This window comes from Bactrocera neohumeralis, chromosome 6, assembly GCF_024586455.1.
Source record: "Bactrocera neohumeralis isolate Rockhampton chromosome 6, APGP_CSIRO_Bneo_wtdbg2-racon-allhic-juicebox.fasta_v2, whole genome shotgun sequence".
Taxonomy (NCBI): domain Eukaryota; kingdom Metazoa; phylum Arthropoda; class Insecta; order Diptera; family Tephritidae; genus Bactrocera; species Bactrocera neohumeralis.
The window spans coordinates 17,363,219-17,386,595 of NC_065923.1; the positions used below are offsets into that span (position 1 = coordinate 17,363,219).

General features: G+C 32.8%; 3 protein-coding genes across 3 annotated transcripts in view; 2 read left to right on the top strand and 1 right to left on the bottom strand.

The window, feature by feature from the left end:
- The first annotated feature begins 1,110 nt into the window (after positions 1–1,110).
- On the top strand, positions 1,111–2,449 carry LOC126763479 (uncharacterized). Its single transcript, XM_050481018.1, has 4 exons — positions 1,111–1,435; positions 1,500–1,658; positions 1,722–1,890; positions 1,949–2,449. Exons 1-4 carry the CDS (start codon positions 1,231–1,233, stop codon positions 2,370–2,372), a joined length of 957 nt encoding a protein of 318 aa, XP_050336975.1. The 5' UTR covers positions 1,111–1,230; the 3' UTR covers positions 2,373–2,449.
- A 143-nt stretch (positions 2,450–2,592) lies between these two features.
- Positions 2,593–4,263, top strand: LOC126763481 (inositol monophosphatase 1). Its single transcript, XM_050481019.1, has 4 exons — positions 2,593–3,008; positions 3,140–3,273; positions 3,338–3,706; positions 3,769–4,263. The coding sequence occupies exons 1-4, from the start codon at positions 2,937–2,939 to the stop codon at positions 4,031–4,033; spliced, it is 840 nt and encodes a 279-aa protein (XP_050336976.1). The 5' UTR covers positions 2,593–2,936; the 3' UTR covers positions 4,034–4,263.
- A 2,068-nt stretch (positions 4,264–6,331) lies between these two features.
- Positions 6,332–23,377, bottom strand: part of LOC126763478 (ecdysone-induced protein 78C) — a 188,984-nt gene continuing 171,938 nt past the window's right edge. Inside the window, 3 exon segments of the mRNA XM_050481017.1 lie at positions 6,332–11,555; positions 12,571–12,846; positions 13,199–13,752. Coding sequence (XP_050336974.1) covers positions 11,178–11,555; positions 12,571–12,846; positions 13,199–13,752 — 1,208 coding nt within the window. The 3' untranslated portion in view covers positions 6,332–11,177.

Below are 23,377 nucleotides of genomic sequence, written 5' to 3' on the forward strand. Positions count from 1 at the left end.
AAGACTCGCAAGCAACAAATACATATCACGCAAATTACACTTGTTTATTATGAAAATGTTTATTACAAATATATAGCAAATAAATATTGTTTACACACTTTAAATGTATGCAATTTCGAAAATGAAAATCAAAAGAAAACTTAGCACATTGTAACCCTCCCGGAAGAATGCTATACGTAGATTAAATTTACACTTGTTCTAAGGCATGTTTCATGACTTTAATATAAATTTACATGTTTAAAGAATATTATTGAAAACTTAATTTATGACATAAACACGCTGTTGTTGTTGTTCGTTTCAACTGGCTGTAGAGCTAAAGAAAAATATTTAAAATTAATTGTAACTGTGACAGAACAAGCCGACAAGCCAATCTATATATGTATGTACATACATACATACGTATACATATGTACGTATACGAAATAACAATTTCGTTATTTCAAAAACTTAGTATTTATTTAAAAAAAGTGTCTAATTGTTGCAAAAAATATAATGATAATGATAATGGTTATTCAACACTAACGCATATGCAAATATGTATGTAAATTAATGTATAAACATTTAGCCGAAAATATGAGAGCAATAAAATGCAAAATGTAAACAAAAGTTGTCAAAAGGGATGTCATTTATTTTTCTAAAGGAGGATGGCCTTGCGTGAACTAAGTGAGGAAAGTTCTCTGAGCGCCATCCACTTTGGAGTGGGCAGAAACGATTATTTTACATGTGACTCAAGCAGCTCACGACTTCCGGTATTAGACCAAGTATTTTCTGGGTAGCCGAAAAACATCTGTTGGAAGGCCGGCGAAAGTGAGAAGGCGAATCAACAACAGTTTGAATGCTGTTGTCAATATTAACTCATCAAGTTGATCGGTTTCGCAAGCACTGTATTTTAATGAACACGATAAAAACAAACTTCACAAAACATGTAAAAAATAAATTATAAATAAATAATACATGCAACAAATATAATCAAATAACACATAAACTTAAAAATTTAAAGTGAAAAAGGAAGTTATTTAAAAGCTAAATGGTTGATTAACTATTTATCGATAAACGCGTGCAATCGACTGCTCATTCTCGCTTATTTACATTCGTGCAAGTCAGTCGTAATAAGTTTGACAACATCAGCTGTTCCTAGCACGTCATAAAAGCAAATATTTTCCTGAACTCAGAAGGCTCATATAATTTTCTATTGAGTTTTTAACATTAAATTACATAGAAAAAACTGAAATGAAGTGTGCGGTTTCAAATTGTACAAGTCAAAGCTGTCAAAAGGAATCTTGCAGTTTCTTCAATTTCCCTGTTAATGAAGAGTTGTCAAAGAAATGGGCGATATTCTGTAGGCGCAAAAAAGTTTTCAATGCGCGAACGAGCTACATATGCATGAAACATTTTAAAAAGGAGGACATCGAAAACGGAGTGGAGTATGAAATGGGTATAAATCGTTTATTTATAATTTTTTTGAAGCAAATTAATTATAATTTAATAAAATAACTTAGGTTTTGCGAAAAAACGCATACTTAAGCGCGGTGTTGTGCCAACTATTTTCAAAGTGGAGGTAAGCAATCCCGAGCGTAAAGAAAGATCAATGCAAAGAGAAAATAGAAGGATTGTGAACGAATTAATTAAACAATATGATGCTGAACATAAATCTGCAAGTAATGCAAATTTTATTAATTTAGTAAGATCGTAAATTAAAAATTTGGTAAATATTAAAATAGTACCGGTCGAAGAAGCGAATATGGAAACTTTAGAAACCGTTGATCTAACAAACAGTGATGTTCCTTTGTTGGATATGAGTAATGCTATCGAAACACCCACATCGCTTGAGCCATTCTTTGAAACGTATAAAACACCGTTTAAGGAGATTGAAGATTTAGAAACGAAGTTGTAAGTACAGCACAAAATAAATATATTTGAAAAATATAAAATTAATATTTATATGCAGAGAAAGACAGCAACAAGAAATTGAAGAGTTACGCAAAGTAAATAAAAAGCAACAGAGGGAAATCGTTGTGGCCAAACAAGAATTAGAATTTATAAAGCGCAAACATAGCTATGAACTAAAATTATTGGAAAAACAAGTAACAACTGCGCAAACTGAAAAGACAAGTATAGAGGCGAAATTAGTACAGATTTTTTCAAAAAAACAGTTAGATGTCTTAAAGTCTGAAATGAACAGAACACATTGGTCTATAAGCGATGTAGAACAAGCTAAGTTTATATATACCAAAAGCAACAAAATCTATAACTACTTATATAATCGAGGATTTCCACTACCGGCGGTTCGCAAAGTGAAATCATGGTTGAATACGAAAGCACCAGCAGCGCATTTGAAGGATCACTGTTATACTTCAGAATTGTTGCAATAAGCTTATCATATGTATTTAGTGTATATAATTAAAAACGTTGTATATAATAATTTATAAAGAGAATAATGAATTAATAATTCCTGAGTTTACGTTTAGTATAATGAAATTTTCGAAAATTCAAATTTGTGACAAAAATAAAAAGTCATAAATGAAGTCAAATATGGCAACTCTCCTATCACTCATACGCAGCGCTAATACACTTACAGCCCTTTATATTTTTTATCATATTTTTGCCGGCGATAGTGGAATATTTCCGTTCGCCAGCGTTTGCAATTTGTTTTCTTATACATTTCCGTTAGTTCGTTGCGAATGTGCACATAAGCTGCATTTTACTGCTGTCGTGGTTGTTACTTAATTAAATTAAACATATAGATTCCGGCCGATAATATTTGTGAGGAATTGTGAAGTAACATATCGACACTGTCCTTTTCAACGGCGTCGCTCCGCAGTTCCTATTTTCTACTTAAACGTTTTGCAAATTATCAGTGCATTTATTCGGCGCTTAATTCCGTATCCTGTCAATTCATACACACAGATTACATTTGGAGAAGTAAAAATATAAGAATGGGTGATTGCAGTGTGGATTTGGATAAATGCTTTGAAGTTGTCTCACAATTGGTGGACAAAGCTGGTGCGGTAAGTTTCCAGAAGCTGTATTGGGTGCTAATATTTTATGATTATGTCATTCATGATTGTTTATACTGAAATGTTTACGCATACACACATTTATGTATGTATGTATATTGATTTTTTACGATTCTAAACAGTTGGTGGCAAAACGTAATGAAACACGACAAGAGTTCGAAGAGAAGGCGAACGATATTGACTTGGTCACTGCCACTGATAAAGAGGTGGAACAGCTGTTGATAAATGGTTTGCTAGATGTATTTCCCGACCACAAGTAAGCATTTTAATCTCAAGGTGAGAAATTTGTACTTCATAATTAAATTATCAATTCACTACAGATTTATTGGGGAGGAGGAGAGCGCTGCTGGCGGCGCACCAAACAAGCTAACAGATGCGCCCACCTGGATAATTGATCCAGTTGATGGCACAATGAATTTCGTGCACTCCTTTCCACACTCATGCATTTCAATTGGTTTGAAGGTGAATAAAGTCACCGAAATTGGTATTGTTTTCAATCCAATGCTGGGCCAACGTTTCAGTTCGCGTCGTGGACAGGGTGCTTATCTAAATGGACGTCGTATACACGTGAGTGGCCAAAAGGAGTTGGGCAAATCTTTAGTTACATCCGAATTTGGTACATCCCGTGATACGGAAAAGCTAAAAGTCGTTTTCGAAAACTTCCAGAATATAGTGCCAAAGGTGCACGGGTATGTTGGCAATTCAATTTTGCAATTTTATTTTGTATTATTGTATTATCTATTTTCAACAGTTTTCGCATGTTGGGCGCTGCCGCCCTCAATCTCTGCATGGTTGCGCTCGGCGCGGCCGATATCAATTTCGAATTTGGCGTACATGCTTGGGACGTATGTGCTGGCGAACTGTTAGTGCTGGAAGCAGGTGGCGTTGTTATTGATACCACAGGCGGCAAATTCGATATTATGTCAAGGCGTATTTTGGCTGCATCCAGTGAAGAATTGGCACAAGAATTTGCAAAGCATCTGACACAATTCAGCCCACAACCACGAGATGATTAATTTTATACTCACATATGATATTAAAAAGGGTGAGGGTGAAGCAAAAACACAGCTGATTGATGCTAGTAGTTCTAGAATTACTGTAATTTGCATATACCACATATGTACATATATTTTTATGTGAAAAATTAGTTATATTTTACAAACTCTGGGAACTAGCTGGTATCGAATTGTTTTGAAAATTAAAATAAATGTTTATAAAAATTAAACAATTTTCCGTTATAAATTGATACGCTGTTGTTGTTACTGTTGCGGCAGAAAACATTACTGAAGTGATTTCCAGAATGATGCCGAGCTGACAGTCCTTGGCCGGATAAAATCCCGATACTTAGACCCAACTGTCGGACGGGTTGGTGCACTGTAGTTGCACATCATTATTTCCGATTGTAACATGTTTGTGTGAATGTGAGGGCAGCTAATTATTGTATTTCGTCTTGTGTACATACTTATACATGTATAAGTGAATAATTAGCATGCCGAGTGCATAATTATTTGCTTGCATAACGCCCATGCCTCAATTGGCAGCTATCAAGTAGTCGTCATTTTGTAGAAAGTTCAAGTACTTGATAAATATTTGCAGATAAACATTCATTTAAATCGCGAATAACATTAAAAGAAATTTTAGAAAAAGTATGACCTTTACAATTTCTAGCAATAAAACAGGTTGTTTTTTATTTTTATTTTCATATTCATATTATATATTCTCTCACATTTTTAATTTCACCATGTTTATTATTATCTCTACATATGTGGGTATGTATGCATGTACGCCGATATATATTTCAATATATTTAACTAAATATTTTTAAATTTTCAGAATTAAAGAAATTTGTGGAATATAATTTAGTTTACGTTTCATGGGTTTAAAATCAGCAAATCGTTTATATAATTGTTATTTTTTACGTTTTTTTATTATATTTCTGAAGTAGCTCCCACTATTATCATTATAATTTCATTTATCTTATTTATTGCTGTTAGTAAACTACTACATTATATTCTATTAGAAATGCTGCACCTGCACTTTTTTCATATTTGTAAATAAATTATGTCTGTGTGTATGCATATAGCATACATGTATGTATGTTTAACGCTTAAGTGTATTATCTCTTTTGTTATCTATTCATAAATAGTTAAAAAGAGTAAATTGAACTACTTCAAGATCGAGTAAACATTTAATTATTTATTTATTTTTGGTTTTCACAGCAAAAGCGAAGAGTAGTTTAAATTTACATTCATATATAATAGTATATATGTACTTGCAAATGTTGTACATAAGCATTTAATTTACTTATTATTTAATTAGATAAGTAGATTAGAATAGTACTGCAAAACCTTACATTGCCTCATAAAATACATTTGAAAATGTTGAGTTCATTTGTTTTTTTGTTTTGTTAGGAAGAAGAGCAATATTTTAAATTATGTGTATATTTGTGTTATTTAAAATTCATCTTCATATGTAAACCCACTTAAATAATTAAGGAAACGCGTTAAGTGATTTGTGCTATATATTTCTAAATGTATGACCATAAATGCATACATTCTCATATACCATGTAATATATATATTATTGGTATATTACATACTTATAGATGCATATTTTTGTTAAGTTTTTAAGTTATGCCATAAAATCGATTATGTTTTGATATACATACATACTCATATAACAGTGTGTATGTGTATATAATCACTGCCAAAATGTACATACATACATATATCGACATTTTCATATCTAATACACAATTTAGTATGTATGTATGTATGTAAGTAGATCTAGAACACATCTTCTATAACTAGATTTTATCTTAAACTCTACTTTTATGTGCTGTTTTCACACATTTTACTGGAATTTTCATAAAAAATTGAAAAATTTGACACTTTTATATGTTGTTGTTTTTAGTATAACTACAGTTGCGCAACTACATAGTATACCGTACATGATCATTCATTGTCATCACTGTATAAATGTAAATTTTTCTTAAGTAACTTTTGTTTTTTAATTACGGAAAATTATCTTGTTAGAGCTATAATTTGCGTATGAAACTAAGAATGAAAAATTATTAAGGCATTCAAACACAAAAATGCTTTTAACAAGTATAAGGGATTTAATCAATGGAAATTGAGTTGGTTTCATTCTATTTAAAATCACAAAAAAACACTTATGTACACAAATTCCGTGTTTTCAAGATCCCACAAAAAATTTTTTAAATAATAATTGGATTGCACTAAAAATATTAGTTTACTTTTTAGAGGTGATTCGATTCACATAAATATTTTTAAAGTCCATATTGCGTGCACTGCTTTATTTTGTATTATATGTTTAAAACATAAAACTAAAACAAAATGGATGGCAATCGAATTTTTAATACAGCAGCCTACTCAGTATATGCAAGTCATGCCTTACTTGTGACATTAATAAATATTTAAAAGCTATATGGCTCCTACAAATGTATGTACCTAGGTACACTCCCTGTTTTTATATTTAATGTGTTTGACCTAAACGTTAATTTTATCTTAAAGTAATTTTAATTTGCGATACTTTTAAATATTTAGAAATAAATTCTTATATAAAACTACTTAGTCTGTCACTTAATTTTTTCATACTGCTAATGCAAAGGTTTTATCTAAAAATTTACGATTTAAACACATACACATATAGCAAATTGTACTTTATGATTTACTCTGAATAAAGGCAAAATGAAAGGCAGAAAGTTATTTACTACCAAGTGATTAGGTTACTTATAATGGATTTTTACACAGTTTACATTTGATTATCTTACGGAATTGCAGCTGATGATGAAATTCTATAATGAGTCTATAAACCTACAGATGTGGGTTCGCTTAATTTACCTGGTCTTAGAGATGTTAAAAGAGGGAAATCTTTTTAATCTTCATGACTCAACTAACTATGAAAAACAAGATTATTAAGGGATGATAAGGAATGGAAGTGTACTAATTTCGGTTTCATAATTTGTTGTTTAGAGTGTCATATATATATTAAGGGAAATGCTTAAAAACTGCTAGATCATCGTCTCGAGGATAAGAAATGTATGCGCTTCAATATTATTTAGTGCGAATGAATATAAATGTAATATATAAATGAATAGACACAAATTTACTTACATTTGCTTCAATTTTAACCGATTTTATGTCTCTATGTAGATGTATATATCTGAAAAATATTAAAAAAAAACACCACAGCACACAACCGGAACTCTAATAATAAAATTGCGCAGCGGATCCGCTAAAGACTTTTTCCGGTAATGAGGCTTTATCAGGTATATATAAGGTAATAGTGAACTACACTCAATTCACTCCTTATAACAATTTGTAATATTTTAATATACTTTTTAGTATATTATGACTGAAGTGACACAACTTTCAACACTTTTTAGGTTATTCCGCGCTGTGGTGCGAAATTTTGGGAAGCGTGCCTCACACACTTTAATACACAAAAAATAGAGCACCAGAAAAACAATATTTTGCACCAAACGAGTTGTTTTTGTAACAACAGCGATTAAAAACATCTTATAACAATTTGCACTAATGAATTTTGTTAAATATAACATTAAATGATTTCCAACTTAAGCACCTGAATAATTTGCAAATTTTTCCACTTTGTCAAGTACATTAAAGAAAACTAACGGCTTCCTTCAAAGTTGCATTTGGCTTTGCCAACTAATTGCTCATGATAATACGAAGTTTACATGCCAGTGCTTTGCTGCAGGGAAATGCGTTAATATGAAAATAAAGTTGAATTACTTTTCATTTTCGAATTTGCATTATTTTATTGGTAGTGCAACAACAAATAGTTTTATTTGTAAATTTTCAGTGAACAAGACGAGAATTTTAATTGACGAGACAAACTATCTGTGTAGACGGATGCACAATTTTTGCAACATTTTGGCAACGCGTAACTGACAATGAAGGTTTATACACAGCTGTTTGAGTTAGCTTTTGTGACAGTTAAGTTGAATTTATTTTTTGTAGCTCTTGGCATTTTTATTATTTACAGAAAATTTTCAAATTTACAATGCATTGTATATTGTAAAAAACAAAAAGCTATTAAACATGCTCTGTTAATTGCTGAATCATCTGCTGCGTAGGGATACCTGCAGTTTCGCAAGAATATTTAAGAGTCACATTGCCACAGTTGGCTTGTAGAAAACTGATCCTTTGCAGGCATCTATAATATATTAATCAAACAAAAATTAATCTATATAATGAATATATTTTCTTGCGTTTAAGTTGATTTTGATTTTCGCGCAGCCAATATTTAAAATAAGCTTTAAATAATTACACCTGCCGAGTGACATAAAAATACCAATTCAAATGAAATGATCTTGCAACAAATTAATTACAACGTTTAATATTGAAAATAAAACAGAACGAAGTGATGGTTTTTGTGTAATAAAAGTTTAAGTTTTATTTAGAAAAAAATGTATATCTACATAACTAATAATGTTTTGTAGTCGTTTGCTTGTATTCACTTTTAACTATTTAAAATTGCAAAAGTAAAACATAGAATTAACGTAGTTTGTTGTGTTTCTCATTTTTCTTTTCATATAATGTATAAAAAAATATTTAATACAAACAAAATAATAATTAATGCGCAGTGTTGTTGCTGTGATTGCCACTTACATATACATATACTCAGGCCTTAATGTAGAATTCATTAAAATTATGCTTAAATATTTCTATAAAACAAAAAAAAAAAAAATAAACAAACAAAAACTACAGGGCACTTATAGTTTAAAAACATTTAAATGAGAAGGACGAAAATGATATATGATATATGTATATATTTACTGCAGATGAACATATTTATGCATATTGCTGATTTATAAAATGGTCATATATTTATACATGTATGCACGTATGTATGTATATTTAATGAGTGAAATACGTTTATGTGCTGATTAACACACACATTTATAGATTAATATATTTATTTTAAACATTATATATGTACATTATTATTAAGGCTAGGTCAGTTATGAAAGTCAACGCATTCATGAATTGGAAGATGTCGAAAGGAGAACCTCAACTCAAATGTTCATATGCATGTTAGTGTTGTATGCAACAAAAAAAGTGAAAATTATGTTGCAGTTGAGGTGAAACCTTAAGTTCATTATAAAGTGTTCAATGAAAATACATTTAGGTCTACAATTTTGACAACATTTTTAATGAGACGCAATGAAATAAATATTTTTTACGAGTTTGTGAGTAATGAAGGCAGACGACGCTGTTACTTAGTGTATGATTTGTCAAGAAATTCTATTGGATTATATATACTCGTATAACTCTATATATGACTTTGAGTGTACATAGTGAATTTTTATTTAGTGCTAATTAAAATCTTGTAGCTTTAACGTTAATGAAAATAATATTTTGAAATTGAAAACGCTCGCGCGAAACGCAAGTGGCTGGTATAAAATATGTGTATTTGTTATTGCTACCACTAATGTTTTCATACGAGTATGTGCCATATAATCTTGTAAGCAGTTGTGGTTTATTTTTATGAGCGGAGTTTTATGCGCAGGAATTCGTGTTGTGGCATTATGTAATTTATTTCTACTACGTTAATTATTCGTGCACTTATTTACATTTGTTTCGTTATTTATTTTTGTTCGCGTAGTGTTTTGTTTTTTGCTTTTCAATATTTATTTATTTTTTCGTTAGAGTTGAGATGGGCGCTAAGTTTGCTAATATACTCGCTAATGCTACATATATTATAGATGTATGCATGTATGTTTAAAGTGTAACAGTTTTAACAATTGAGATTTATAGTTGTTGTTTTGTTCTTTAATTTACGATCGTATGTGACGATTTTAAGTAAAATTAACTGCTAGGCAAGTGTATCAATGATAAAAAATATCTTCATGTTACATTAAAAATGAAAATGTTTTCTCCACTTTTTACAAAAGTTCAAGAGCAAATAACAAATTTTAAAATTATTTGTTAGCTAGTGTACAATTTTTGAATTTATTCATATAAACTGCCAGCATGATATACATATGTACATGTGTATGCAGCAACAAATGTTTAAAACAAAAATATTGCGTAACATTCGATAAATTTATTCCTCTCAGCGTGTTTAATTTTTTTGTCAAATAAATACGTTTTTTTATTTATTTAGCGCTCTTCTTATTTTTTTTTTAGATTTTCGAATTTAGTGTTTTTTTAATGAGTTTTTGCATATATGTATGAATGCTTATTTTATTTGTTCACGGCTAAATTTCCATTATTTAGTTATGTTTTGTCAGTGTTGAATTTATGCGTTTTACTACACATGTAGCTAAGTTTCTAATATTCATTATTATTTATAATGCTTTCTTGACCTTAAATGCTTAGAGTTTTTCATTTAAATTTTAAATATTTAAGGTTATTTTTTATTTTTCTTGCTTTTTTTGCTGATATTGCAATGTTACATTTGTCTGTGGCATGATCACGTGATGTTTGTTTGTATGTATGTAAGTAAGCTTGTAAATAATGATTTTTCACTTTACTAAAATTATTTATGTATATAAATGTATGTATGTATAGCTAAAACTGGTATCTATTTTTTATAAAACACAAATTATGAAAGAGTTTCTGCTAAAATATTTCTTATAAAACAACAAAACATTTTTTTTTTAATTTTTTATTTTTATGTTTTTTTTAGTAAGTAGCAGAAAAACCTATAAGCTAATCGTTCTACGATTAATTTTTAAAATTATATAAACAATTTGTATTATTATTACTTTTTCCATATAATAATTTTCACTTTGTTCCATCATATATAAATTAAATATGTAAATATGTTTTCTGTTGCTTAAGAACTATTCACGCTAGGTTTAGAAAACGTATAGTAATCATATCGTTATTTGTTGTTGTTGTTTTTCTTCTTATTTTCACATACATAAATCTCTTTTTGCAAACTGTGTGTTTGGTCCATTGCGCCCCCATAGCTCCACAGCGGCTCTACACACAAAACCTTATACTTTGCTGTCCCTTTCTTTGCTCTTTCTCTCTTCCACTTCGTTCTTTATGTATTTTCGTCTTTTGCGGCAATTTCATTTTCATAACGTTTATCCTTATTACGCTTCGTGTATGTTTTCCCGTTTCCTTTTGGATTATCTTGCGTCACAGTCTATTCGTTCGTCCTTCACAGATCATCCTCTGTCTTGGGTATATCGAATATCTCGGCGAAGAGTGGTGGCAATCGCAGTTTAGTCCAATTCATTCGTAACCAGTCTAAATGTGAGAAATGCTTGGCGCCCAACGAGCGTAATTCGGGTATTTTAGCCTCGAGTGCTGGCATCAGTTGTAGCGCTTGTGTGGAGCCGGCACGTGAGCGGACGAGTTGTACACGCAGTGCTTCGGCGACGCGTTCGCGTGATCGTGAAATCATTTTCGGTTCAGCGAGGCCGGAACGATCGGAGGCGAGCAATACCATGGCGGAGAACAGACCGATTTCGGTATCGCTTAAGCCGTAACTGTTGAGGGTGTTGGCGAAATTCACTAGCGAGATGACGAAGTCGTTCTGCAAGATAATAATATATATTTTTGCATTAAATACGATTTTGTTTTTGTCATTGAAATAAACCAAAAATAAACCAGAGAAAATGTAAGATATTTCATTTGATTGAGCTACTATTCCCTCGGCATTAGTGGCTACAATATATTTTACACTTACGATTTTGATTTTTCAAGTTTGCAGGCTTCTAGAAGTTTCATTATTCAGGACTTTGAATTCTAATTAATAAGAGCACCCCGACCGACGCTTTTAAAAGCTCTTGCTTAAAAAATATTGACAACATTGACCCAAAATGTACAAAATACATCCAAATTTCAGAAAATCCTATTAAGGGGTATTTATTTTTGAGAATATAAATCTTTGCACGATCGGTTAATTTAAGAGAAAAACATTTTTATCGAGGGGATTTACAGTTTCGAAGGATACTGTGACGTTAACCGCGTTACTGAAGATCAGTATCGGAAAGTGGCAGTCCTAGACTGGGTAAAGAACTGGAGTTGGACCTAATGCCATCGGAACGTGTTTAACCGTGTTACTTAGTACTTAGCTAAGATCAGTATCGAAAAAGTAGCAGTTCTTGACTAGATAAAGAAGTAAACTCAGACTCAATGGCGTCCGAAAACGTTTAATTGCCTCTATCGATAAAATCCAGTCATTGGTTGGATAAAAAAATAGATTATAGCTAAGATAACTATTGAAAAAGTGGCAGTTCTAAACTGGATAAAGAGCTAGATTCCCACCCAACCGCCTTACTGTGGACAATTGTTAAGATCCGTTTTGAATATATTTCGAATTTTTCATTGGTTCTAAGACTCCAAGGTGATTTCCATGACAGTGTCTCATGTAGAGAACCATAAAAGCCATGAATTTGAGCTTATACCAAGCCTGCTACATTCGTAGCCATAATTAATTGAGCTCCTTTCAAAACTTATTGAGTTTATTGTTATTATTTACAATTGTTATGCCCCGCCCTCTGAAAAAAGTAGTCGACAAACTATTTGAAATATGCGAACTGACTTACATCATAAAGAATTTCCAGTTGTTGTCGTGTCAGATAAGTGCCATCGTCGAATGTCAACGTTGCATCATTGATCATACGTGCCACATGGCTGAGCCACACCTCGAAGAAGCCCAATTTGATGAGTATCAGCTGATCGTCTTGTGTAAAATCACAAAAGCCCGGTACACGCTTCGCGAATTCAACGATACGTTGCACGCCGGGCGTGACGCGCCCCGCATACTGTTGCCACAGCCAAATTTTCTGAAATTCCATTGTCTCCGATACTGAAGTGGCAATCTAGAAACGGAAAGCAAATACAAAAAATTAATTAGTGAACCGTCGTGAGTGTGGAAAGAGCTTGTGCATAATTGTGGAAAAAATAGGTCAACGGACGGGGAATGGGGAAAGCGCAAACATCAAAATTGCTTTATAGTTATGCTGATTTAATGACTGTTAGGCAGCGTTTATGGGTCAATGGTTGTACTACATGACAGCGACGGATGATGATGAGTAATTTGTATGCGTCACTGGAAGTGAGAATTTTGTGGCGATTACAACGAAACCAAATCAATTTAGCGGACATGGGATTTGCATAACGGTATGTGAATATAGCACAACAAGAACGTTTACCTACATAGCATGTACTTACTCCATTCTGCGGCACCGCCACCGGTCGCCGCATCAGTTCGCGTGTCTGCTCCTCCGTGTATGAGCAGTGCATGCGATGCGCCTGTGAGACGCACATAATCACATCGTAAACGGTTAGTTCGGCGGTAGGGCCTTGCATATCGACAACACCGCAACCGTTATTGTCGACGCTGGTAATGCCAACATTACCACCGACGCCGCCACCACCACCAACACTGCCACCGTTACCGACCACACTCATACCGCCGACACCGACGCTAACATTGCCGCACTGTCCCATCATGCCGCCAGCACCGCCGGCACCTACGCTGACGCTCATATTGACGCCCACACCCATGCCACCAACACCGCCCGGTCCCGGTGTGTTGGCTGTGTTGGCGACGCTACTTTGGCCCGTACAGCCCAATTCGGAGGGTGACGAGGCGACTGAACACATTTGTGGCGTTTGCGGTGTATTCGGTGTATTCACACGCACAATGACGTTCGGATCATCCGTGGACGAAGGTGTGCCATTCAGCTCACGTGAACGTTTCGGTACGCGACCATAACGAACAGCTGGAAGTAAAGGAAAACAACGAAGATAATTAGTTTTTGTATTCAAAAAATTGTATATGTGGATATAAGTATTTTTTAATAATAACGGGTTTTAGTAAATCTTAGTAAAGATTTAGAGATCCTAATCAAATACGAGTTAAAGTTCCACAGCAGGACTGCAAGAACTTGTGCAAGAACTGAAGCCGCATAGATTTTCCTAAATGACATCGCTGTGCTCTATGGGCTCTTGAAAAGTTCCAAGAAGATCTGACGTTTTCGAGCCAAATTTTGTTCAGCGATGAGACCGATTTCTAACTCAAGAGGTATGCAAGCAAGCAAATTTGCTGTATTTGGGACAAAGAGCAACCTGAATAGAGTCAAGAGCTGCCATTTCATCCAGAAAAAAACGGTTTGGTGTGGTTCGTGGGCGGGTGAAATCATCGGTCCACATTTCTTCAAAAATTGATGCCGGTGGGAACGTAACCATCAATAGCGACCGTTATCGCGCCATGATAGCCTATTATTTGATGTTTGAAATTGAAGTTCATGATCTCGACGACATTTGGTTTCAACAAGACGGCGCCACTTCTCTCACCTTACATCAATTTTCCACGAAAAGCGTATGATATCACATTGTTAGACTCTTTCCTGTGACGATATGTAAAGTTTAAAGTCGATGCGGACAATCCCACTTCGATTCAGGCCTTGGAGCAAAACAATACGCGTGCCATTCGCCAGTTAACAGTCGAAATGCTCGAACGAGTCATCGAAAATTGCACTCAATGGATGGACCATCTGAGACGTAGCCGCGGTCAACATTTGAAAGAGATAATCTTCAGAAAATAAATGCTAAATAATGATCTTTCGAATGATAATAAACATTCCCCATTAAATTTGAAGGTTCTGTGTTTTTTCTTTAAAACAGTAGGGTACCTCGAAATAGATCACCCTTTATGATATGTTTTTTTTGGCAGCAAAATTTTCATGTTTTGGTGTTCGCTTAAAATAAATTACATTTCAATTTCGATATGTAACTACAATGCGAAGACGCACAACGAAATCTCGAGAGAATTCTTAACTTATGTGATTTTTTAATTTCAAATTAACCTTGTTCTCTTTTCTAGATGCCGACGATTTGCTTCACTGAATTAATAAATAATTTTTTTGATTTAGAAGTGCATGGTTTTCGCATTATAATTACATTGATTGTTTATTAGCGGTTTACTCCAGATTAGCCAACCTTGAAGTGTGGAATTATTACTATTACAGAAATGTGAAATAATTGGCAATGACTGTTATTATTTGGAACTTATTGCATTCGTCAATTACAGTTACAACTTTACAGTTATGTGAATTTTGTTTGAGATATTGACTTTAAGTAGTTATAGTTGACTAGATAGAAGATTGTTGTTATTGTTTTAGTGGCAGAAAACATCATTGAAGTAACTTAGAGGAATGCTGCCGAGATGACAGGCCTTCGTGATAAAAATTCGGATCCGTGCCGATTAGGTAGACTCGACTGTCGAGTTTAGCGGAGCTAACACAAAGATAATGTGACAAAGATAATGTGACAGACCGTGGATTGAAGGTGCGCGAGATCGGTGAGGCAGTAGAAATCTCAAAAACTGCTGGATGATGCTGGAGGATGATGGAGCATAGAGCCATGTGTAGAAGTTCACGCAAGTGAGGAAAGTTCCCTGAGCGTTATTCACTTGGGAATGGCCAGAAACGATTCATTTACATATCGTTTAAGAAGCTCAGGACTTCCAGTATTAAACCAAGTATCGTCTGGTTAGCCAAAAAATATCCGTTTGAAGGCGAACTATGTAAAGTGAGAAGGCGAAATAACCCGTCTCCAGGGTTGTGCACTTAGTTTGGGACCCACTACGTAAAAAACACTGTCAATGAAAAGCAGAAAACAGCCTCGCGCTGTGGCAAGCTCGGATATAACCGCGTGAGCGGTGTCTACGCCAATAAAGAAGAAGAAGAAGTGTTATGCTGTTTAGCGCAATCGGAAGCAGCCTATGCCTCCTTTTGTAACCGTTGATGACATAGATCCGTTGATGATATAGATCCATTTGTACTAACAAAGACCAGAGAACAGTTGAAAAAATGGACTTCCCTCGGCGAACCTGCCCCGTAGAACGTGAAGATTGCGCTAACGGCCGGCAAAATTATGAATTGACTGAAGTTGAGAACTACATTGATTACTAGGAGAGCGGAGAAATGGTTACAAAACTCGTCTAAGCCAAATTATGGGCCGGTTCTATACTCAAATTGCAAAAGAAATGGGCGAATAACTCGAAAAAAGTCAGGTCAGTCGAATCAAGCTACGAACTGCCGCCTTATCAACCGTTATCTTAAAATTTTCGTTGCAAATACAACAAGGAATTCTGCCGCTGGCCAAGAAATATGAATACCAACCCTTCTCTTACATTATTTTTAGGAGTATACCTTGAGTAGGGTATGTCAAGTTTGTCACTTTGTTTGTATTACTCAGACGGAAACCTCGAAAACCCTATAAAGAACGTACATATGTAGTATTTATAGATGACCAGCGTGACGAGTTGAGTCGATTAGCCAAGTTCATTGGTATGTGCATCCGAATTAGTCTCTCAGTTTTTGAGCAAAACTGAAATCGTCGATATCTGACTGCTATAGCATATAGCTGCCATACGAACCGACCAATCCAAATCAAGTTCTTGTATGGAAAACTTTTTTGTTTTACGAGATATCTACATGAAATTTGGTACAGATACCAGTTTCAAGCTACCGATACTGCTGCCACTCATCCACCGTTATCTTAAAATTTTCATTGCTTACATTATTTTTAGGAGTATACCGTGATAGAACAAGTTTGTCACCAACGGAAACCCCGAAAACCCTATAAATAACGTACAACTTTTTTTATAGGTGATCAGCGTGACGAGATGATCGATTAGCAAGCTTATTGGTTTGTCCATCCGAATTAGTCTCTCAGTTTTTGAGATATCGAACTGAAACTTTGCGAATTTCCTTTTCTCCACAAGAAGCTGCTTATTTGTCGGAATCGTCGATATCAGACTGCTATAGCATATAGCTGCCATACGAACCGACCAATCCAAATCAAGTTCTTGTATGGAAAACTTTTTTGTTTTACGAGATATCTTCATGAAATTTGACAGAGATTACTTACCAAGATAATGGTACAATATCTCGATAAATTTTTCAGATCGGACCACTATTGCATATAGCTGTCATACGAACTGACCGATCAAAATCAAAGTAGATCTTTTTATACCCTTTAAGGCTAAAAGAAACATATCTTTGTAGGGTATTATAGCGTCAGTAATGCCGAAGAAAAATTTTTGTCGAATCATGTTTTTTTCGAAAAATTTCTAAACAGCTGAAGCTGTGCAAAATTAACTGTAGGTTGTGTGAAATGGGCACAACAGAGGTCTAAACTAATAACGAAAATTAATTTGAATACCAGAGCATGTACTCACACACACACACATACACTTGTAGTGGCTTACGCATGCCAGTACTAATTTTTTGACAAAACAATAAATTATTGGCAAACATCTTGTGTGCCGATTTTTTAATATCCAACACTTGTTCACGCATTGTTTTTATTAATATTCGCATTATACTAAGCAAGTAAGTGTGTGAGTGTGTGTATGCATACACCTACTCATAGACATATATCAAAAAAGCTTAAAGGCCCAACATAAGTGCGAATTTAAAGAATTATGTCGCGCGGGAAATTTATGCCTTCAACATGACACATTGTAGTGAAATACATATATGTATGTATGTAGTGGTATATATGTACAAATATACTCGTGTATGTATGTATATGCAAAGATTTATTGTAGCTGTTATAACACTTCAAGTTTTCATGAGTCAAGAGCATTCATTCACCGCTTTTTTATGCTGCATGTACAACAATAACAAAACAATAACAACAACTGAGCGTTTGAGACTTTTGAAGACTTTTGGAAGATAATGATAAATCGTACAGAAATTGCTCTTTGTGCGCGTCAAGTGGATTTTTACTGTCAAATATTGTTTTTTGCGCTTTGTTGTTGTTTTTGCTTTGGCTTAGAGGTATCTCTGTATGTAGGTTTGTGCATGTAAACTATAAATAACTAGTGGCACATAGTTGCTGCTTGGTAGTAGCGCTCTTTTGTTGTTGTTGTTGCTTGTTTACTTTTATGTTTTGTAGTAGTGTAGTTGTTGTTTTTGCTTCTTTTGTCTTTCAGCCTGTTGCTTTCATGTTTTTGCGGGTTGTCAACGACACTTTTATTTGTTAACTATTAAATTTCTCATAGTTCAATACACTTTGTTAATATGCCAGTGAGCATGAGCTTGAGCAGGCAATTGGGTGGCAAGTCTACACATACACATGTATATACATACATACAAAACATACACATATACACACACTCAAAGAGTTTGCTGAAGAAGCGACATAAAAGCAGACTTTTACATTCTAAGCTAATGCATTTATATGTCAGCGCATATGTATGTGAGCGAGTGTTTGCAGCTTAGTCTGTGTGTGTGTGCTTAGTTGATTGTATTGCGCTATTAACCGCATTTATTCATAACATAAACTTTTATGCTCATTAATGACTGTCTCTTAGCGGGCGCGTGTTTTTATCGATTTGCCAACAAAGCGCGCCGCCTGAAGTGGGCGTCGGGGCGTATGAGTAATCAATTATGGCATTATTTGTAATGCGCTCAAATTTCATTAATTTAGTGGATATTTAGTGGCGAAAAAAAGTAATTGCATACGCAATTTATTTCAATTTATGAAAATATTTGAATTAATTTTTTTTTTTTAATTTTATTTGTAATTATAAGTTGCTTTCAATTAGTGAAATTACGAGGGATTTGTGGTTTTATTGTTTGGTAGAAGAGTACTATGCAAAAAAAAGCAATAAAAAATATAGAAAAATATAATATGAAAAATATGTACATAAAAACGTGGCCTCAAAAAATAATAAAAAAAACATTGGGGAAAAAATAAAACATTTAAAAAAAATTTAAATAAAAAAATTAAAATATAACAAAAATGTTTAAAAAATATAAAATTCAAATTGAAAAAAATGAAATTATAAAAAAATATTGAAATTTAGGCCATAAAATATTAAAGGAATATAACAATAAAGTTATAAAAATTATAAATATAATAAAAAACTGAAAAAGAAAATTAAATAATTAATAAAAAGTATTAAAAAATAGTAGAATAAATAGCATAAAAAATTAGAATAATAATTAGAATAAATTAATAAAAAATATTAATATGAATATAAATTAATTGTTTTCCACATATTTTTGTTTTCAAAAGTAATTTTGGACCAGTTCTTTACTTAAATGCTATGCTATTGGCCCTCTTCCGTTTTCGAAAATCGTCTCCGTTTTCATAATTATAAAAAAATATAAAAAAGTTTAAAAAAATTATAGATTAAATAAAAAAAATTAAAAAAAACAAAAATATGCAAATAACTTTATAAAAAAAAATATAATAAAAAACTAATAAAAAAGTAATTTAAAAAAACATAAGGAAAATTTTTTCCAAGTAATTATAAAAAATGTTAAGAATGGTATTGTTATTTACTTTACCATATTTTTGTTTTCAAAAGTAATTTTGACTAGGTTCTTTACTTAGGTGGCAAGCTCTTTCAAATTTATAAAAAAATATATGTAAAAAATATAAAAAAAAGTTTTAAAAATGTATAAAATTAATGAAATAAAAAAAAAAATATATATGCATAAACGAATATCGATAAAAAAAAAAATATATTAAATTTAATAAAAAATTGATATATAAAAATAGTAAAAAAAACATTATAATGAAAAAAAATTTAATAATTATATAAAATGTTAAAAAAGGTAAAATATTTTATTTCGTATAAGTTTTCAATTTCAAAAATAATTTGTGCCAAATTCTCTACTACTTACTACTCGAAAAAAGTGCCTTCTTTCAAAATTATAAAAAAACTACAGACAAATTATTGATAAAATTAACAGAAAAATTATAAAACTAAATAAAGCAGTTAAAAAAATAAAAAATCTACAGATAACGTGACAAAAAAACATAAAATATAATACAAAAATGTACATATAAAAATAGCAAAAAAGAACAATATTATGAAAAAATATTTTATTTGTAAAAAATGTTAAAAATATGTAGGTATGTAAAATATTTGTTTTTTCACAAGTTTTTATTTTCAAAAATTATTTTAGCCAAATTTTTTACTACTTACTACTCGAAAAAGGGTCCTCTTTCAGAAATATAAAAAAATTAAGAAAACAACTTTTAAACAATTATATGTGTGTTTATAAAATTTAAAAAAAAAAATTCAAAAATACCGGTATAAAAAAATAAAATATAATAAAAAAAATTATATATAAAAATACTACAAAAAAAACATTATAATGAAAAAAATTTAATAATTATAAAAAATGTGAAAAAAATTAAAATATTTGTTTTCCCACAGTTTTTTTATTTTCAAAATAATTTTTGCCAAATTTCCTATTTAAATGCAAAAAAAAGTAATTTTAGCCACATTCCCTACTTAAATGCCAAGCTATTTGCCTATTTGGCTGCCTTCCGCTTTCGAAAGTAAAAGTGTGCGCCAGGCCGCATGCCAATTTGTGCGAAACACGCTATTTTATTGCTGTCAACTCATTTACACGCTTGGCAAGCAGCAAATAATTGGTTTCCTTTTCTTTTACAAAAATATTTGAAATATTTCTGAGACACATAATGGCTTAGTGCTTATTATAATAATTCTTTTTCACTTATAATTCCAAGAAATTGTTCTGAAAAGTTTTTTATTTTTTTGTATTATATTTTTAAACATATTTGCATACATGTGTTGCAAAATGTCTTTTAAATAATTATTGCCATATAAATATATTTTACTATAATTTTGAAAAAGTATCGAGTTGGTGTTATAATCATGGATGCTTTGGGTTGATTAGCAGCTACTCAAATTATTTATGAAGTTTTTGTTTAGTTAGGTTAAAATAATTTTTTTTTCATAGTATACATATTATATTAGCAATATTATGGGACCCTTTTTGGTACCATTTTGGGTGCATAGGATGTCTTATTGTAGGACAACATTAAGGTGATCTTTGAAAGGCCGATAAACTTTAATAGTTCACGCGACCTCACTAGAATAATGCTAGAACACCTTCATTTAAGTATATTCAAGTATTTTAGCGGTTGCAGTGTTGCCATCAATTGATTTTTGGTATTTTAGGGTCTTGGAAATGGCAAATTCTATTTAGGCAACAAAATTTCGATAAGAAAAAAAACATTTCGCAATTATCATATAATCTTTATAATCACTTATTGAGTTTCTTAGTCCCCTATCAGCCTAAAACTAAAATTTTTTCTATGATGCAACCGCCACCTGTGTGACTAGACTTATATTTTCCTTTCTAATCTAAAAGGGATTGCTTAAAACCCTGTCCTCTTTCATTTTTCTCGATATTTTTTAAAGATAACTAAATTTTAAGGAAACACATGTCAGATTTCCAAAAAATGTTCAACTTGGAGAAACTTAATTTTAGTCATTTCAGTGTAATATTATTTCTGTGAAGCCACTTAAGTGAGATTTTCTTTCAAAACGAGCATGATTTGTTAGCGAGAACTAAATGTTTAAAGCATTTCCTGCTAAAAATATGTTTCAATTATTTTAAGTACCAAACTGCCTAGGGCAAAATATAAAAAAAAATATACATATAAATGTTTTCCGTTATTTAAGTTTAAAATATAATTTTCGCATATATTTGCTGCAAGAATAGAACATCAACCCCTTGCTGCCTACCCCCTCTCCCACTTTGTGTTGACAAAATGATTAAGTGTCACATTTGCTAAGCTGTCAATTCCGCGCTGCTGTGCCATTTGGCATGCTGACAGCGCAAATAAAGACAAATCCAACGACACAAATAACAACAACAACAAGAACGCGTACAAAATATAGTAAAAGTGAGTTTGAAGGGAAAAAACGAAACTAGTGAAACACTAAATAGATAAAAACCAGCGATATTTCTTGCGTACTTGCGCGCCACTAATTCCCAGTGGATGCACATACGTGTTGGTGTGTGTGTGGTGGCTATCAGCATGCGGTCAGAGGCACTCATGCACGTCAACAGCTTTTTGCTTGGCTCTAGCAGCTATCCGCTTTCTAGCACAACAACATCGCAGACCACACTGCGATGATAAGAACAGCCAGCCAGCGAAGCAGCGAGTCGGCCAGCCAGCCGGCGGATCATTTGCAGCCGCCAACAGCGCACTACGCAACAGCAGCAGCACCGGCGGCGGCAGCAACAGATTGTCAGTCATTGGCTATTAAGTGGTCGGATATGTGCGGCCATCTGAGCTACCCATGCCATATGCATGTAAGCATATGTGTGTGTGTGTGTGTGTATGCTGTGTGCGGCGACTTTGAGTTGCAAATACGAAAATGAAGAGTGAATGATGAGTTCATTAGCCCGACCGCTTCGCATTGCAATGCGCCGAAGGACTTTGTTTCGCACGAATTTTTCGCTTTAGAAACGCGCTAATATTTAGTCTGCGGCAATTTGTAGACACTCTTGTGTTTTTATAAAAATCTTTTTCTATTCTATTTATTTGCACATCTTTATGCTTATTTATTTTGCTATTTCGCAGATTCTCATTTTATTCGCCGTCTTGCTCACTTGCAATGACATGCATGAGTTGCCACTTTTTTGTTTGCCTGTGTTATTTTGCTTTTGTTGTTATGCATTAAAATTTATGTGCGGCATACGAACATTGTTGCAGGCATGGCATGACGTTGCAATGCGTAGCGTTGCATGCCACAAATTTGCAACTTCACGGTATGCGCACGTAAATTGTGCATTGGCCGAATTTACCAACGTAAAACGCGCAGAAAAGGGTCCTCAGAGTGGCTTATAAATAAAAGCGAGTATATTTTGCAGCTAAATGTTTCAAAATTCATTAAAATTTATAAAATATGAAAACGCATGCTGATTTGTGCTGAAAATCGAAAGTAGATGAAATAATTTTCCTAATACTGGACATTGCCAAAAAAAAAAAAAAAAAAAAAAAAAAATAAAACGTTTATTACCGTTGCACCGAAGCTATAACACCCTTCACAAATACAAAAGATTCCTTTGAAGAACTCGATTCCGATTGTTCAGTTTGTTCGGCAGCTATATGCTATAGTGCTCCAATCTGAACAATTTCTTTGAAGATTGTCCTTATTTTCTTAGACAATAACTTAAGCCAAAATTTTAGACGACATCTCCTCCCATAAAAAAGTTTTCCATACAAGCACTTGATTTTGATCAGGCCATTTGTAAGACAGCTATATATTATAGTGATCCGATATCGGCGATACTGAAAAATTAGCAGCTTCTTTGGCAGAAAAAAATGGGTGCAAAGCTTCAGACCGATATCTCAAAATTTGTGGGAATAGTTTGTGTAATTTCGGATTTGTAATTTGATTTTGACCGAGTAGACTCAAATATATACAAGGACTTTAATGATTCGATTCTTCAACCGTATGTCTGACCGACCGTCAACAATTAGCGAAACGCGTTGCAACATGGTCGCATATATATTTTTGATGCGCCATCCCTAGGTGCACCGAAAGCGGCTATC

What these genes read in the sequence shown, in the direction of transcription:
- LOC126763479 (XM_050481018.1), top strand. Translation starts at nt 1,231, where the DNA reads ATGAAGTGTGCGGTTTCAAATTGTACAAGTCAAAGCTGTCAAAAGGAA. An exon ending in TGCTGAACATAAATCTGCAA is followed by an intron (nt 1,659 to 1,721) that starts GTAATGCAAATT and finishes ATATTAAAATAG; the next exon opens with TACCGGTCGAAGAAGCGAAT. An exon ending in GAAGATTTAGAAACGAAGTT is followed by an intron (nt 1,891 to 1,948) that starts GTAAGTACAGCA and finishes ATTTATATGCAG; the next exon opens with AGAAAGACAGCAACAAGAAA.
- LOC126763481 (XM_050481019.1), top strand. Translation starts at nt 2,937, where the DNA reads ATGGGTGATTGCAGTGTGGATTTGGATAAATGCTTTGAAGTTGTCTCA. An exon ending in TGGTGGACAAAGCTGGTGCG is followed by an intron (nt 3,009 to 3,139) that starts GTAAGTTTCCAG and finishes GATTCTAAACAG; the next exon opens with TTGGTGGCAAAACGTAATGA. An exon ending in ATAGTGCCAAAGGTGCACGG is followed by an intron (nt 3,707 to 3,768) that starts GTATGTTGGCAA and finishes TATTTTCAACAG; the next exon opens with TTTTCGCATGTTGGGCGCTG.